This window comes from Schistocerca serialis, chromosome 9, assembly GCF_023864345.2.
Source record: "Schistocerca serialis cubense isolate TAMUIC-IGC-003099 chromosome 9, iqSchSeri2.2, whole genome shotgun sequence".
Taxonomy (NCBI): Eukaryota; Metazoa; Arthropoda; class Insecta; order Orthoptera; family Acrididae; genus Schistocerca; species Schistocerca serialis.
In genome coordinates this window covers 159,641,388-159,660,831 of record NC_064646.1, presented here as the reverse complement: position 1 = coordinate 159,660,831, position 19,444 = coordinate 159,641,388, and the positions used below count along the sequence as shown (strand labels likewise).

General features: G+C 39.4%; 1 protein-coding gene across 3 annotated transcripts in view; it reads right to left on the bottom strand.

Annotated features, from left to right (window-relative positions):
• Positions 1 to 19,444, bottom strand: part of LOC126418442 (prolactin-releasing peptide receptor-like) — a 981,871-nt gene that overhangs the window by 440,889 nt on the left and 521,538 nt on the right. For 2 of the 3 annotated variants that reach the window (XM_050085202.1, XM_050085205.1), the window contains exon 2: positions 3,028 to 3,179. In XM_050085202.1, the coding sequence (XP_049941159.1) occupies positions 3,028 to 3,133 (106 nt within the window). In that variant the 5' untranslated portion in view covers positions 3,134 to 3,179. Of the gene's footprint in view, positions 1 to 3,027; positions 3,180 to 19,444 lie in introns of those variants that run through there. The other variant, XM_050085203.1, reaches the window with a different exon arrangement.

Here is a 19,444-nt window from a genome sequence, read left to right as displayed (position 1 = left end):
AAGTCTCATGGTTCTCAGCACCTCAGGTGGTAGCGAAATTATGAATATACTGGTGGGTTCCTCATTACCAGAGGGTGCTGAATCTGTTATCTGATAGATTTCTTGTTGATTTCTACTCGACTCTCTCTCTGTTTGAGGCCTTATTCAGCTGCTAATGCATGTGCTTCCCAACATGGCCGTCCTGAAAAGGTTCGTTGTGTTACAAACTCTTTACTGCAAGTGACTTGTGAGCGTGCAATAATTATATTTTTGTGCTTCTTTGCATGCAAGTCAACAATGATAAACGGGACAGTGTGACTTGAGTTATTGTGAACGATTATGGATGTGGGGGAAGAGTTCTGATAGTAATGTACAGGGCGTCCCAAATATGGAGTCTCAAAACTTAGGAACGTGATGCATCATAAATTGAGTTACTTTGAGAAAAATAAACTTCGAGTATCTTTTTGTGACAAACAAACCTTTTAAAAAATTATTAAAATTGTCAGCCTTCTATCTGAATACGCGTACTCAGTTGCGCATAACAGTTTGCTGCATTATCTCAGTTACATCAATGCCTGTCGATCATTGAGACAATACCAACTACTTCTTCTTCAGCTTCAACTGAAATGTCATACACTACAGATTTCATGATCACACACGAAAAAAGTAATGGGAGATTCTGCGACCGTACTGTCCGCAAGACAAGCGCGCTCCTTCCTTCCAACGATCAGGCTGCCTGTTGTTCAGTTGCTCAAAGGAATATCGAGGTGTAACTGTGCACAGAACATTTCGTGGACAATAAGTGCAGTCTTCCAACAAATGTGACAACTTATCTCGAATGAACATCAGGTTATGTATACCATAAAACTGTATTACATGTCATTGTACCTTTACATCCCGCACGCTGATACATAACACATGTCGGTTATTTAAGACGACAATGGCCGGTGAATTTACATGACAGCAAACATGGATATTGAAACTGTTGAGTACACTAACACGGTTAAAAGAGTCCTGGTCCGTGAACAATACAAACACTATGAATTTCTGCGCTGGATAATCTGTTGGCAGAAATGAACACTGTTCATCTGAATTCAAAACCACCCAAACCTCGGTTTGCTCTGTTAGGGCAATCGTTACTGCACAACGTATTCTTCAAAGTGTACACGCGAGGTGGCCTACAAATATTTTAAAATAATCCCTCCACACAACTCTATCTTCTAAAGTTCTGCTCCTTCAACAATTCTTTGTTGGCACCCTTTGTCAGCTCTCTGTAGCTTGACCAATCCAGTTTCTCCTATGTTCCTAAGCATGGTGCAACATTTCTTCCACTTCGGATGACACTTGTGGTGAAACTTATCTCTCTACATTGGCGCGTCTTTCCGCTCACTGCCGCAGGCTACTCCCTTTATTAAACGCAGGTCTGTAAGTTGTTGTAACGGGTAATGCTCCATCTTCGTAAACTCATCATGACAACTGAAGGGTGGTAAATTTTAACCAGCACACGTCATATATTGTGTATTGCTTTATCAGAAGAACTTCACCAGTGGTGATGCGGCAGGTAGTTGTATGTTGTGAACGTAAGATGTCTAAACGCGTGAATACCTCAGTTCACAAATATGAATTTCCGGCCATGCAACTTGTGTCTCAGAATATTCGCAATGGGAAGCGACAACGTTGGGATCAAGGGCTGGCTTCAAACTTTGTACACATTTAGTAGGCCATTAAAACGATGTAATGTGCAAGTAGTAAGGTGCACTACTCTGCAATTCCGAGAAAATCGCGAGAAATGTTTCACGCGTCTGTTATGTAACTGGTGTATCTGTGCGAAGGTACCAGCCCCGAGAAGTCATTGTGGTCACCTTCATTTTTGTGCTGCAAGTATAAATTCTGTGATGTTCAAAAAATTTGCACGAACACTATTCTGTTTTGCTACATAAGCAACGTCTCACAGCTAAGCAGGTTAACTAACAAATGGGTTCTGCATCTGTTTCTACAGCTCGAAGCGTTGAGGGGCAAAGTAGTTAGCCGAGCGGTCTAAGGCGCTGCAGTCATGGATCGTGCGGCTGGTCCCGGCGGAGGTTCGAGTCCTCCCTCGGGCATGGGTGTGTGTGTTTTTCCTTAGGATAATTTAGTTTAAGTAGTGTGTAAGCTTCGGGACTGATGAACTCAGAAGTTAAGTCCAATAAGATTCCAAAACATGTGAACATTTTTTTGCAAAGTAGTTCCGGGTACCTTACCAGATTGCAACTGTAAGGGATTTCGCAAATCACGACAGGCATACATTATCAAGAGACGTCTATGTGTTTCTTCATTTAATTGTCGACAGTTATAAATATATTTGTTCTAATAATAAAATTAATTGAAAATAGTAAGTAGTCAAACATAAATTCACTACTACTTCATGTAAATACACGTAGTTTCTTTTAACTATATTACATCTTAAATGTCACATAAATTAAATAATATGAGCATCGATGAAAAAAAATATACAGTCAGCATTAAGTTGGAGTCCAACCGTCGTCTCATACAAAGTCGTCTTACGAAGCTCGAACGGTAACCACTTGATCAGCATGAGCTGTAACAGGCGCTACCTTCGCACAGATACACCAGTTACATAACAGACGCGTCAAACTTCTATTGCGATTTTCTCGGAATCGTCAGAATAGTGCACCTTACTACGTGCACATTATTTTGATTTAATGGCTTATTAAAGGCATACAACCTTTGCAGTAAATCTGTGGTCCCAACGCCGTGACTCCCTTTATCTGTTTAGGCTGCCATATCGTCCATATAATATTGAAAGTACATGTTTGTGACACCCTGTATACGTTGTGCTCTTGAATGCAATCAAGGGGACAGTGGAAACCAGCATCCACATTCGACAGTTACATCAGTCCTTTCTTGTCCGTGTTCCAATGAGTGTCTACTTCCACCAGGATTGCAGCTAGAAAGCCACTCTATGCGGTGTCCTTACAGACTTACGCCCTGACGCCTTGATGGAGTCGACTGAAAATATGAGATCATGAGGTGGGAAATGTCACTCACCTTCGTCGGAGCCATTGAGGGCGCGGATGTTGAGCTCCAGACAGGCGTCGGGGCTGGTATTGGCGTGGCTGGGGAGGGCGGCGGCCGCGATATCCGAGCAGTTCATGGCGCCGCCCCCGCCGCCTCCGCCTCCGCGACCGATGTTCTCCCTCCTGCCAACACACATCGTATTCCCGTGTTATCAAAACCAGGCACTGACCCCTTAAATAATCACACAACCTGAGTACCACATCTAAATTTGGCGGTTGTAGTACCAACACATGCACGCAACGACGCTTATCGCATTACTGAGAAAGAAAGCACTCCGGTCTAAAACGTATTCACTCCCAGGAGACGGTATCTGTATCGCTACCCCTAACCGTCATTGTTGCCTGTGATCTATGCCACTGATTGCTGATTAAATGCTACGATGGCTGACCCCAATGTTTTTATCAGGCCTCAAACGAGAAGCGTGGCGAGTGAGGGATTATTTCAGCGTTGTTTTTCGACCTCAGGAGCGTCCTCGCGGGAATGCCCCCACTACTGGATTTCAAACCATGCTGCGAATGATGGGTGAAGGCGCAGGTAGTGCTGAGTCAGACACAGTCCTAGATGGATCTGTCAAGGGGCGGTTTTCGTGCAATGAGTATAGAAAGAAGTTAAACAATAGAAACTCTAGGTAAGGATGTCCACAATGTAGGAAAAGAAAGATTGCTACTTACTGTAAGGAATACATGTTAAGTTGCTGACAGGCACGGCTAAAAGACACTTACATAAAGATTTCGGCCATTCATACACACAAGCAACCACACTTCATGCACAGACGACTGCCACCTCCTGCATGTTGGGCCAGACATTCTGGAGTTGGTGGTCATGTGTGCATAAATGCAGAAAATGCCCTTGTAGGGTCACCAATTTCACCGATTTTCAGGGAGTCTCTTGAAAATGCACATCGTTCCGGTCGCCCAGCAATGGCAATTGACCAAGAAAACATTCATGTTCTGAGGAATATGATCGAAGATGATCCTCATCTCATATTTGGGTCGACTACGATGCAGACTATCGTTCATGATCACTTATGCCTGAACAAGAGCTGGACTCATTGGGTGCCACATTCCCTGACAGAAGCCCAAAAACACGTAAGAATGGATTCATCTCGTTTCATGCTTGAAAAATTCGACAAAGGGCGGCCAAAAGACACTCTCAATACCGCAACAGGTGAAGAAACGCGGATTTACCATTGGGACGTCGGAGTGAAGAGGCAGTATTCACTAAATAAAAAAATTTCTCAGTTTCTGCTAAAAGCTTTCGCCACACCCTTCTCACCAAACTGTGGTGGACTGCTACATTTAACCAGCTGTTCTGAATAGGAGTTCTAGACGTTTACTAAGAATAAAGTCCGGCTGGTTTGGCGAGTCAAGAGCATAGGCGTACCTGTTGCCATCTTCGGAAACGGCAGTGTCCAAAGCACACTGATCATGAAGAAGTAGAAAAAAGGATAGCACCTGGCCATCGAGCACGTCGAAACAAATATCGTGGTTTATGTTCACTTGAATGTGTGCACCCAAGTCATGTAACTAAAAACACCCTAAAACATCAAAGAATCGCTTCCGGTATAAAGTACGCGCTCCACAAACTGCAGGTTAAACGTTTTATAGGCCCTTTGGAGCACCCGAAGACCTACTTCGTACGAAAACAGGCAAAATGGCGACCCTTCAGGACATGATGTCACCTTAGCGACGATGCATATTAAAGTTAATAAATCCATCATGAAGGCTAGGAGTTTTATGTTGGAAAGCGCAAATAAGCAGTAGTTAGCAACCGACGTAGACAAATGAATGACCATCATTACAATGTGATGCGAATGGAGAAATTAAACCTTTTAAGTACCACTGGCTTCGGCCTGAAACCACTATTTTATTACGTTTTTAAGTATCAGTGCCATCAGCACGAAGCCTCAGATGCTGTGGCAAAAGAGATACATCTAGTGGTACACTGGGATGTTTCTGTGAAAGTAATGCTTTGTGTAAGTATCCTGTTTGTATGTTTGTATGTTGTCAGCGCTTTAGACTGCATTAATATCACTGACAGCACTGTGCACCCTGTGTAAGAGACACTGTAGTTGCAAGAACTCGCAGTCAGATGTTAATAATTAGCAGTGATGGAGGTGAGAAGCAGTGTTAGCGAGAGCGGACGGTCTGGACGGGTGTCCGTCAAGCAGATTTAATATTGGATGGACAAGGATTGTAAAATGTGGGTAACGGAATTATGGAGGATAACACAATTTTTGGAACTGAATGTCAGGGACGGTTATGTAATCTTTGGAACTGGATGTCACATGATTAAGGTAAAATCTGCTAAATACATTGTTTTCTCTGCAACAGAATCTTTCCTTTGGTGACCACGTGCCTGTTAGTAGTTAGAGTCTACAGTAGTTAGAATCCTCTTATTTAGCGTGCTGTATACTTGCTGTATTTACTGTAGTTCGTGTCACGCAGATTTTCTGTAGGTAAGTGCCTTATGAAATGTATGGGTTATTGTTAGGATTTCTTCTACTTCAGGGCTATTCTCTTGTGTTGATTAATAGTCAGATTGCGTTATCCTTGTACACTGTGGGTCATAAAGGAATAAGTTTGAGCTGTATTTGCTAGGGAAAATTCTGTAGGTCAGTGTTCAAGCGATACAGACAAGCAAAGTGCCAGTACGTTAGTGTCTCTCAGCAGTTTTAGAATTAAACAAAGAAGTTTCAACTGTAGCTGTCACTTACAGCGTACAAAGCAAAACGCGGCGCAGAGAGTGTGCTACGTGATTGGAGGAGATAGTGACAAAACGTTCTTCTTTTATAGTGGTCATATGGAGGAGGTCCTCTGAAATTATTGTAACGCAAATTTGAGTTTGTACAACTGCTTGTGTAAGTGGTTTATAAATGAAATTACTGGTACAGTATGTTGTTGTGATTCAAAATTTATTATATTTTAGCCAAGGTTTTTCTCGTAGTTAGAACTGTAATGTATATCAGACATTATACATTAATGGACGTTTCGAGATGGGTGATTTTGTCTATGATGAATGCGAATTTGCTTCCAAATGTATCACACTAAATGATGGTTGATTGAAAACTACATGTCCTAGTGGTTTCAGCGTCACACCATCTCCTTAGAACAACTGATTGTTTCTTTTTGCCAATTTCTTCTTATATTCGTTATTTACTGTGATGATAAAGAATAATTTCTAGAAAAATTTTTAAATTATATTCCAAAGTGAAACCACCCCCTTAAAACAACTGAGGATTTACTCTTTGCCAAATTCTTGTCGTATTCGTTGCTTACTGTAATGCTAAAAGTTGTACTTGCTTTCCTTTGCATTTTACACTTAACAATCTTATACCGCAATTAAGTTCAAGCATAACCAAAATCTCAGAATATGCCACTTCTTCAATATACAAAATCACCTGTGACGATCGCAACGCTTTCTACACTGGCAAGACCGGACGAAATTTTAACACCAGATGTAAAGCACAGTGATAGTTTCTGTCAAGCTTCTATTTACATCTGAAAACCTGACACCACGAAGCAGAGAAAACTGAAACTGCGTTAGAAATATTGCACAAAATTCCAAAAGGACTTACTACGAACATTCGCGAAGAGCCCTATGTTGTGGTGTTATAATGCCTTCTCTATTAATGTGATGTGGTGATTAATCTTTTCTGGAAATTTGTTACTCATTTCATTTCATAGCTTGTTCATATCAGTTCAAATAATTATCGACTTCTGAAGACTAATTTTGTTTCTTATTGCCATAAATACAGGGTGTGACAGGAAAATGGGCTCTTTTATTTATTCTCTAAAAGAGGATTGGTATTATTGTCAGTATGTAGTATATTTCATATATGTACGCCATTTGCTGAGGTGGAGTTCTGGAGCGGGCCTCAACATGCTGTGGCTGTGAAGGCATTTTACAAAAACGGTGATTGTTGCTGCTGCTAGACGGCAATGCCATCGTCATTTTAACCTTAGACGGAACCCTCCTCTACCTTCGGTACATGCATTCAGGTTATGGGTGAAAAGCTCTGAAGCCACAGAAAGTGCACTTAATCTGAAATCCCCAGGAAGGCCCAGAAGGTGTAGCTCGACTTAATGATCTAAAGTTGCGATCATACAAGATACTGGTCGTGTAACAGTTAAATGAAACTGGTTATGATAAGTGAATGACCCTGTTGAAGTGACTATAGTTAGGCCTACTGAAGTCTTCTTAAATTTGCTTTGGTTTAATGACAAGGCTCATTTTCATCTCAGCGGTTACGCCAACAGATAAAACTGCTGCTACTTGTGTGAAGATAATCATCACGAACTCCACCACGCCCCTTGCATAGCCAGAAAGTGATAGTGTGGTGTACTGACTTTTCATTGGGCATAACCGGCCTTTTTTTGGATCATCATGGACGAGCAACCAGTCACATCTCAGCGGTATGGTGCCGTGTTTGAGACATTCCTTGGACCCGAACTTGAACAGTTTCCTGCAACTGAGTACTGGTTTCAGTGAGATGCTGCTACGTCTCATTGTGTTCAACTTTCAACGGCAGCAGTGTGCAGAATATATGATAGCTACTTCATTCCAAGGAATGGCCCCCAGATCTTCCTTTTATTATTCCGGAAGCACATGGTGTATGCTAGAAGCCCCCACAATTGCGGAATTGAGGCATCATTCGAGAAGAAACCAGAAACTTTGCTATACAGATGACCGAAAGTGCATAGAACGATTTACATAACACTTTGTCTGTCAACGTAACAATGGCAGCCACCTACAAGACATTATTTCCAAAAAACGAACATCCCTTAAAATGGTAATACACAAGGGTTTCGTTATTGCGACTGAAAATATTTTACAATGTAATCCTCTGCCTGTTTCACTCTATCCAAATCGGCCCGTTTTCTGACACACCTCGTATTTTGATACGTTTTACTAAACTGTAATTCATATGTCAACGTACGATGTGAACTGTAGTAAAGAAGATTGTAAATAACAAAATTTAAGTTGTTAATAATATTTGTTAAATTCATGACCTGAGAGATGCAGCTGAATGCACAAGGTGAAACATGCGATTGAGGCAAGAGGTTGACGCTGGTTCCATTGTCACAGTGCTATAAATACCGTTCGGAAATATCAGTTGTGAAAATCGGTAATTTTGGTTGGAGAATATGTGAGCAATTTATTTTTATATTCGTTTTGTGAAGCAAGGTGTATCTAGTTTTCAAAGTGTTATGTCGCAGAAGTTGCCATTTATCTCATGAATCGAAAGAAACTTATTTAATAACGCTAGCGGAAATGCTGAAGAGAACAGTTGGACTGAAAGATTCATGAAAGAAAACAACCAGCTTTCATAGGGTTTCAAAGCATAAATGATTTAGTATTTTGCAGGAACTATACAATGGCGTTCCGTTGTGTTTTTGGAAGGTAAAAATTTCAGTGAAGTTTACTGAAGTCAATGTATTGCCGGGACTGTAAACATTTTATGCAGCAACGACCCATAAATTGACAGTCGAACTCCGCCATCTGTACAAAGCAATAAAATAAGCTACCCTCCATTCATCATCGAAAGATATATGAAGAGCAATGTTTCTGGTACCAACAACGGATAATGGATGTACGCGTGACTATTTGACTGGACTAACGTGAGAACAGAGAGACGTAGACTGTATGAAACTATCGAACTATTACAACTGTGACTGTGTGCGTAATATAAATAACTATAGTGAAGATATATGGAGGTAGCGTCAAAGCTAAATCGAGAAGTGGCAATATGCAGTCAACTTGACATTCAGTGAGAGCTTCGCTGGATTTCTCACTCGTGAAATATTTACGTCTTACGCACACATTTTTAATTTTTAACAGTCTTTTGTGCATAAGCGGAAAACACAGAATTCTAATTTTCATCTGGGATAGTTTACAACATTGTTCTTGGAACGAACGAAGAACGTTCCAGTCCATCAATTACAAACAAGGTTTTAGGGAAGGTTTTGCTAGTTATCAGCAAGATGACATTCCGAACTAAAAACCCGTTTCCCGTATTTCCAGTGTACCAGTCCTGTCATCTCGTATAAGGAACGAAAAATAGAATAAAAATTGAAGATTATTTCTGTAGTACTTATCCTATGAATTAATAGAAAATTTTATTGCATCTGTCACGCAGATTGACATAAATAATTGCAGAATAACCAACTACATCTAACATACTTACTTCAACTAAGTTCGATGTTCAGTTCACTTACACTGAGGTCGTACAGCGTAAGCAAATCATACGCACGATACTAAATTATGAATCCCATCACAGTAATTTTATTTCTGCCAACACTTTCAGAGAGAAGCATGTTTTAGATAATCTGTGGTTTAGCCGCAAATGTTCCTATTTACGTAAATGTTGTGTATGTTTCAAATTTATTTTCTGAACCACACTGCTACATTCAATGATTAGTCAACTTACTCTTAATTCCGAAGAGTAATGCAGTTGCATATGTGTTAGTAATTATTTAGTGTGAAACATTTCGGCAGCTGATTTCGTTGTATCGAAACAAGAGTAACTTGTGTCTTGAAAATGTGTTATGGCAACTAAAAGCAATTTTGATTGAAATTCGACGCAATTTTCGGTTTTCTAGTGTTTAGTATCTATCTACTAGCTCTGTATACAATAATCAAAAGCTTGCGAGGCCATACTTACACACGAATAATGCGTTTAGTGTCTAGAATTATTGTTTAAATGCGCATTCAGTCACATAACGCTTAGTGAAAAACTTAAGCCAGTTCATTTTGGTTTGCCAACTTCATGAGCACCTCATAGGCGGAAGAATACATTTGTGGGTTTTGACTGAATCTATGTTTCGATACCAAATCAGAATTACTTCATACCATATATTTTGGAACATATTCAAAGATCATTGAATTCTACATGAAATTCATACAGGAACAACGAACTATTTATTTCACGCAGCTACGCTTCAGAATATTTATTTACTTCTTGATTTTTTTCTTGGCCGGCGTTGTATATGTATTACTACGTTTTATAGCTGTTTCTTCTTCACATAAAATGGATTTCTTATTTACAGCTAATGGACTACCACAATTGCTAATAGCTTCCCTCACGTAATGTTAAAGATGCAAAGCGTAGATTTTTTTTCAATTGTCATTTATTTTTCAATATCTTTACAAAACTATCTTCACTCATAAATCACAATTTTTATTTCAAATATACTATGCATGTCGAGACCTGTGACCTCCTCCTCAGTTGCTTTAGCAGTTTACATCATTTTTCGAATTTAGGATATTACTCTTCCCGTAAAGAGTATATAGGCTTATTACAAACTTGCATGTTCTGATTGCATTTTCTACAAAAATAGGACAAAATGGAAAAACTGCATGCTGTTTCCAGTAGTGGTTACATAGTTTTTAAGCACAGAGTGTGCTGATACAATTATATACATTTGCACACTTCTCGTCTCACCGCACTTTTGTTAACACAGTTGAGAAATGTACAAAAATTTCCAACTGTAAAGAAGTTATTTTTCTCCATATATACACGTGTAGTTATTTTAAAAACGAAAATAAGACGATACACAGTTATTTATACATAAATTTCAGTTGCAAAACAATTATTTGTGTAGATATGAAATGTGACCCTATTATTTATTTATTATTTACATAGTTTACGCCCATCTAAATCAAACACAATACAACAGAGGCTACAATGATTAAGTTTAGGTCTTAGCAGTCAGCATTTTCTTCGTTCCCCAAAATTTCTTCATTCGGTGAGATTTCGCTGACCGTTCTTCTACAGTTATGACAGACTTCTTCTGTTCTGATGGTCTGAATGTCAGTCGTGTGTATTTGTTCTTCAGAAGCATTTTCTCTTCTCTGTGTTGAATTTGGCGTGTAGTGATGTTCAGTTCATCCAGATAACTTTATACGTCTTTAAACCAGATATTTTTGGTTTTACTGTGCCAGAAGTAGTCAAAAAGTTGCTTCAGGAGTCTAGTATTTGGTAGACGAGATATGTGGTCGAAAAATGCAATCCCTCTTTTCCGCGTTGTATCAATAATGGATTCACTTTCTTGATACACTACTGAATTGTGCAAAAGTCTCCACTGCCCATTGACTTGATGTTATTTCACTGATAATTGTTCGGAGTATTCTCCTATCAACTTTCTGCAATATGTCAGTTGATGCTTGAGTATTTAGTTTGAATAGTGTTTCACTTGCATATATTGCTTCCGGTTTAACGACGGAGAAGTAATGTCGAAATTTAGCATTTATTGAGAGAGATCGTTTTCCGTAGGTTCTCCATGTGGTTCTCTGCGCTCGCTGTAGTTTTAATGTTCTACTATCTATTGATGACCTTTCATTAGTATTCCAGGTAATAATTTCACCAAGATATTTAGACTTTTTTACTGCATTAATTTTTTGATCATTGTGGAGTATGATATGGGATGTGTCAAGTGAGAAGCTGCCATCATTTCTGTTTTCTCAAACGAAATTTGCAATCCAACCTTTGCCGCTAATCGTTCTAGTTGTTCTATCTGAGCCTTTGCTTCATCAATATTGTTTGCTAACAGCGCCAAATCATCTCCAAATTCAAGGCAGTTAAGTCGAATCTCTCTTCCAATTTTGACAGATTGTGGGCATATCTTGTTACATTCACGCATGATTTTCTCCAGCACACAACTGAACAATAATGGAGACAATCCATCGCCTTGTCGAAGGCCAGTATGAACCTCACAAGGTTCAGAGAGTTCATTTCTGAACCTTACTCTAGCTTAGGTGTTTCGAAGGGTGACTGAAACGAGGTTGGCAAGTTTCTGTTGCAAACCAAATGCTTTAAGAATTGACAGTAGAGAATTATGATGGATACTATCACAGCTTTCTTAAAAGCGACAAAGGTGATCACTAGCCTCTTGTTCCTGACCCTTTGATGTTTCATTATCCATTTGAGACTAATAATTTGATCAGGACAGCTTCGTCATGGACGAAAGCTTTCTTGATATTCGCCTACTTCACCACCAAGCTGTTCATGGATCCTGAAATATATTGTAGAACCCTGGAAAACTAACTGAAGTAGAGTTGACAGTACAACTTTTTGAATGGTCGCCATGCAAGTGCGGGCGCCAGACTTAATATTTACAAAAAAATGTGGACACATGCTTCAATTTAGAATGGCACTACCCCCCCCCCCCCCCCTCCGCATTCAGTGTTTCTCCTACAGCGGTCCGAGTAACTCCTTACTCCTTATCGCTGCTGTTCTCCCCACGCTTCCCCAGCTGACTGCGCATTTAGCGGCCAAGGCATTTTGTGCGCACCATACATATCGGTGCATATATACATGCATCGCAGTCACGCTACGTTGCGTAGATGCAGCAGCAACATACTAAAATGCAAAGTTTTTGATCACCCTAGATACCTCCACTGGAATTAGTTCCTAGTAAGTCGCAAGCAGTTGTCGCCAAGTGATTGCAAGGATATGTAATGTCGACATACATTGTCTACGAAACAAATGTCAGAAGGTCTTGACATTACCTAGATATAAAGTAGATATCAATACTTTTTTTATCATCTCGGCACATAGTATAAAATACGTAAGCCAAGAATCAGTTAGACTTGCTGAAAGGTCTTGAGACTGATTTGTCCAAATGGATAAACTTCAGTTCCACACAGTCATCAAATATTTATTTGGTATTATCGCCAATGAAAATTCGTATAGTGTTAGTGATGGTTAAGTGAAGGGTGCATCAGTGCAAATGTGGCTGTGTTACTCTTAAAAAATGAGCTACCTGATGTGAGTCCTGCAAATGTTACTATAGATTTGAACATTGATGTAATACACAATCGAAGTGAGCACAAATAGATTAAAGCTGTTTGAAATAACTGTCACCCCAAGCATATTCAGAAAAAAGTGGGTTAGATTTTATATGAAGAAATAACTGCGAGAAATCATAAAGTAAGTGACATTTATCTTGCTCAATAATATGAAGAAAACATCGAAGCTAAAACGCAAGATCGAAACTTTAATTCCTAAGGAAGTGGAGGTGATGGCATCAATATATATTATCTCCTTCCATTCAAATGATGAGAGGGACAGGGGGGGGGGGGTCTGGGGGTCTTTAGTTTCCTTATTGTCCATCCCCCTCCCGCACTTCTTTATATTTGATATTTCAAAAATCAGTCTTGGTCGTCAGACAACAGGCAATGAATATGGTGGATATCTTCAAAAACTTAATTGTTAAACAAGACGTACATTGAAACTGAAAAATTCTCATACGTGGATGTCACCACGAAAATAATGCAGAAGCGAAGAGTAAGCTACGAGAGAAATGATACTGATAATATCGGTGAGTAGTTTTACCTGAGAATGAAAATACTGTTAAGCCACGATACGATTTGAAATAACAATTCCAATACTACATGTGATATCACTACAACACACTTTAAAATGCTCCATGGTTTTACAAATCTTTTCCCAATTTTCATAAAGTTATCTTCACTCGCGCTTTCGCGTCCATGTTAAAATTCGTTTACCTCACGTAGATCTCATCTATGGTGATCTATCTACATTGAGTGCTTTTACAATAACAAAGGCCATATAATGTTCTCTATTTACAAGGAATCTTCGACTGTACGGTCACCTATCACTCAGTCGCTGACAGAAGTAGACAGACAGTACTTGAGGTTTAAGAAGTGCTCGTGAAGAAAGATGCACTACAAGTCGAACATAAATATCTGTTGTTCGTACACGAAGACTCGCCAATACAGTGTGGACATTATCTAGTCAAATGTACCAAAACACCTTTGAGTCTGCTGGGGACACTTCGAGTGAGGTGTCTGAAAGTCTATGGACAAATGGCGGCCCATTCTTCCCCCAAGATCTGGAACAGGAGAAGCGAGTATGGTAACTGAAGAGACGTTCCCAAGGCAAGGTCGCTAAAAATGCATTTTATTCGATGATCGGTTTCTACAGAGCCGTTCGTATAATACAACGCTTTTCAGCGAACTTGAATTGTGAGGTAATCTTCAGTTATCATACACTGCAGACAGCCTCCAGACTGACAATGCCAGGAATGTATAGAAGGGGGGAATTATGTGATTTGCTGGAGTTTAGAGTGAAGCTGACGTTCTAACTCATTCCACGGTTTCACGCACGTAGGGACTATGGCCAGCCCACTTCAGAAATGCCAGACTTTTGACATGCCAGATATTGCTCTGCACGTTCGGAAACACTCCCGAACGTGCTATTCCACGCTATGACGTCGGAAACTCGGCACGCTCAACGCTCAACGTTCGGATGCACGGTCCGTGTGCCGACGGCTTTAGGAACGCGCACCGTGCTGGAGGGCAGTGACGGATGAGCCAACAAGAAAGCAAGACGGCAGACTGGAAACACAGACAGTAATCGTGTGCCAGTTACACATCACTGGTTGTCTCTCCTTCTCTCTCTCCTGCTGGGCTCTGCACGAAGCACAACGCTCTAGCGCGGGCTACGTCGGTTACTTCCGAAAAGGTTCCACGCGGAAGTGATCGTTACGGCTAGTTCTAGTGGCAACTAGTTCAAGAAGAGAGAGCCGCTGCCAAAGGCCGATGCAAACCCACTTGCGAGAGAATGGCTCCGTGGACTCCAATACTCGGTGAAGGTCATTCAAGATGGTTTCCTTTTGTTTGTGTTATAGCAGTACGGTAAGAACAAATATTGATGTGCGCACAACGTTGAGTTCATAGTGCCGGTTCAAATCCATGCCAGTTGTCAATGCTTGTGGTAGGAGGTTGTGTCCTAGAATAAAAATATCACTTATCTTTCTGAGAATTGCCATGTGACATTAAGATTTTATTAATTGGTTACAATATACATGTTAGTGCAATATTTAGCCTGTTACATAATTTATTAATCTTTTACATAACTTTTTGTTATTATATAATTATAATATAGCTGTTAACTATAGTGTCAAACCTGTAAAGCACTTTTGGCACCTTATGTAATTAAAGTTTAAAATTTAACTTTATATTCATGTTGGTTTAAGAAAAACGAATTTTCTTCATGTCAGAATAACTGACGTTTAAAAATACCTTTATATCCTAATAAGCAATACCTACGTAACTGAAACTGTGTCATTGAGATTATGCATAGTATCAGTTTTCATATGACTTACACATGTTTCGAGTTTTGACTCCGATTAATTACCCTGTGTTTACTGAACTTCATTTCTGTAATTGTTAATTCTGTAAAATTTGAAATGATTTTCTTTTATTTTAATAAACTATTAAAAGTGTAACTTTCTCACAATAATTCCAGCACATTGGACATCTCATAACATGCTCACTACCGTATCACAATACATGAGTTTCTATGTGATACCTCATTTACCTGAATCCCCTCTACAGCCACTACATTTGTGTAATGTGTACACAGCAGCTCGTGTACTAGAGCAAAATTAGCGAAAATACATTATTAATTCCGGAGGTACGCCTAAAATATCATCCGAAATCGTGCTAAACGGATTCTCTGAAAATTATTTCGAGCAGTTAGTTCATGAGCCCACGCGAATAGTAAACGGTTGTGAAAACACACTTGACCTCTTAGAAACAAATAATTCTGAGTTAATAACGAGAATCAAAACAGATTCAGGGATTAGTGAACACAGAGTTGTCATAGCGAGATTGAATACTGTAATCCCAAAATCTTCGAAAAATAAGCGAAAAATATACCTATTCAAAGAAGCAGATAAAAATCCACTTGACGCCTTCCTAAGAGACAACCTTCACTCATTCCAAGTTAATAATGTAAGTGTAGGCCGGAGGTGGCTTAAATTCAAAACAATAGTATCGGCAGCAATTGAGAGATTTATACCGAATAATTTAACAAACGACGAAGCTGCTCCTCCTTGGCACACAAAAGGGGTTGGAACACTGTTACAGAAACAACGAAACAAATATGCCAAATTTAAACAGACGCAAACTCCCCAAGATTGGCGATCATTTACAAAAGCTCAAAATTTAGAGCGGACTTCAATGCGAGATGCTTATAAAAGTTTCCACAACGAAACTTTGTCTCGAAACCTGGCAGAAAATTCAAAGAGATTCTGGTCGTATGTGAAGTATGTTAGCGGCAAGAAACAATCAATGCCTTCTCTGCGCAATAGCAATGGAGATACTATCGAAGACAGTGCTCCCAAAGCAGAGTTACTAAACACAGCCTTCCGAAATGCCTTCACAAAAGAAGACAAGTAAATACTCCAGAATTCGAGTCGGGAACAGCTGCCAACATAAGTAACGTAGAAGTAAATGTCTTCGGAGTAGTGAAGCGACTCAAATCACTTAATAAATGCAAGTCTTCTGGTCCAGACTGTATACCAATTAGGTTCCTTTCGGAGTATGCTGACGCATTGGATCCATACTTAATAATCATATACAACCGTTCGCTCCACGAAAGATACGTACCTAAAGACTCAAAAGTTGCACAGGTCACACCATTATTCAAGAAAGGTAGTAATAGTAATCCACTAAATTACAGGCCCATAACGTTAACGTCGATATGCAGCAGGATTTTAGAGCATATATTGTGTTCGAACATTATGAGTTACCTCGAAGAAAATGGTCTATTGACACACACAGTCAACATGGGTTTAGAAAACATCGTTCCTGTGAAACACAACTAGCTCTTTATTTACATGAAGTGTTGAGTGCTATTGACAAGGGATTTCAGATCGAGTCCATATTTCTGGATTCCCGGAAGGCTTTTGACACTGTACCACACAAGCTGCTCGAAGTGAAATTGCGTGCTTATGGAATATCGTCACAGTTATGTGACTGGATTTGTGATTTCCTGTCAGAGAGGTTACAGTTGGTAGTAATCAACGGAAAGTCATCGAGTAAAACAGAAGTTATTTCTGGAGTTCCCCAAGGTAGTGTTATAGGCTCTTTGCTGTTCCTTATCTATATAAACGATTTGGGAGACAATCTGAGCAGTCGTCTTCCGTTGTTTGCAGATGACGCTGTCGTCTATTGACTAATAAAGTCATCAGAAGATCAAAACAAACTGCAAAACGATTTAGAAAAGATATCTGAATGGTGCTAAAAGTCGCAGTTGGCCCCGAATAACGAAAAGTGTGAGATCATCCACATGAGTGCTAAAAGGATCTCGTTAAACTTCGGTTACACGATAAATCAGTTTAATCTAAAAGCCGTAAATTCAACTAAAAACGTAGGTATTACAATTACGAACAACTTAAATTGGAAGAAACACATAGAAAATGTTGTGGGGAAGGCTAACGATAGACTGCGTTTTATTTACAGGACACTTAGAAAATGTAACGGACCTACTAAGGAGAATGCCTACACTACCCTTGTCCGTCGTCTTTTAGAATACTGCTGTGCGGTGTGGGATCCTTACCAGATAGGACTGACAGAGCATATCGAAAAAGTTCAAAGACAGGCAGCACGTTTTGAATTATCGCGAAATATGGGAGAGAGTGTCACGGAAAAGATACAGGATTTGGGCTGGAAATCGTTAAAAGAAAGGCATTTTTCGTTCCGGCGGAAACTTCTCACTAAATTCCAATCACTAACTTTCTCCTCCGAATGCGAGAAAATTTTGTTGACGCCGACCTACATAGGGAGGAACCATCACCACGATAAAATATGGGAAATCAAAGCTCGTAAAGAAAGATATAGGTGTTCATTCTTTCCGCGCGCTATACGAGATTGGAATAATAGAGAATTGTGAAGGTTGTTCAATGAACCCTCTGACAGGCACCTGAATGTGATTTGCAGAGTATCCATGTAGATGTAGATGAAACGTACCGAACAGAGCTGTGTTTCAATATTCTGTGTACACCTCTACAATTCTGATTACAAAAGAGAAGTGCGGATGCATTTAGACTGTTATTGTGAAGCATCAATATTTGATGGCGCAGACGGACCGGAGGTGGTATGATTATACCTCTGAAAGGCCAGTTGTCACGCACGAAAGCCATAAATCCTACACTCCATTAGGACGGCTTGTTTTGATGTGGATAGCAGTCTTGCTACCTTATCAGATGTAGTATGACCTTTATTACACTGTCGACACGCAACGAGCAACATGAATGTTGGAAATAATTACTTCATATTTATCGACAAAGTTATACCCGAAAATATCTAAATTTTAACTGATATTCAATCACAATTAAATACGGGTATTTTAGGAAAAGCTATGCAATATGTTCTAAAAATGAGTTTTATGGAATTAGTCATAATTTGGGAAGGTAAGCATGGAGATGTCGCACTCCCTGCAAAATTGAATTTCCACTGCAGTTTCATATTTAATGAAAATTTAATTCTAATGGGTTTAAGTAGACTTAATACCGATGATGATAAACCTATAAATGCAAGAAGGTCTATGTTAGATATTTCCAAGACGCTCCCTTTAAATTTTCTTTATGTTTATATGTTGATGACCAGAAACAGTTAAAATCTGTCATAGATTCATGATTAGCCTGTTATGCTGCACAACCACTGCAAATATTTATGTCGTTAAAACTGATGCTCGTATTTGGTTTGAAACTGTGACTTACTCTAATAATAACATACATAATATCCCAAGTATCTATAGAAAGAGAAGCAATTTGATGACTTATCGGAACATATTATTATTCAGTTCATAGGATGGGAACAAAAATGTACTCTCTCCAAACTGAGTTGCAATACGTATTGCGTAGAAGTGTGAAACACTCGTCAGCAAAAGACTTACCACTGACGATTATTGGTAATGCTTTTTAAAAGATAATAAGTGTTAGCTGTGCCGTATATAATTAGATCAAAATGCTCACATTGCGGACCATAAAGCAATGCAAAGTAGCACTTTCGGCAAAAGGTGATAAGCATTTCATACTGGACAATAAAGTGAGCACTGTTCCATGGACTCACTATGACTTGAAGAATGATGATGACCGATTGTATCGTAAATATCCGAAACATGTAAATAACGTAATGCAAAATTTTTCAAAAATAAAACTATAAATACCTGAAAATATATGTGAAAAATGTAAATTGTAGATGTAAAATTAGAGCTTGAAGACACACTATCTTTTCTATATGTGCACAGTCTACCGTGTGCATCTCCTTTTTTGCAATGTTACCTCTTTTATATCAAGGGAATTTTTGCATTGTGAAAAATGTAAATTATAGAATTTAAAAAAACATTGTTAAATTAAGCTTTTGTATATCCCTTATCGTACTGTATGTAAATGTGCTCAGTCTACCCAGTGTGCAAACTAGCCCTTCACCCAAGGATGCACCAGGATACACAAACAACATGTATACTGCTTTCATCTCCTCCAGCACTCTCACCTCATCCACCTCCTCTTCCTCCCTTTTTCGTTCCATCTTCTCCCATCTCCCTGTCCATCTCCTTCTACCCTTCTCTCTG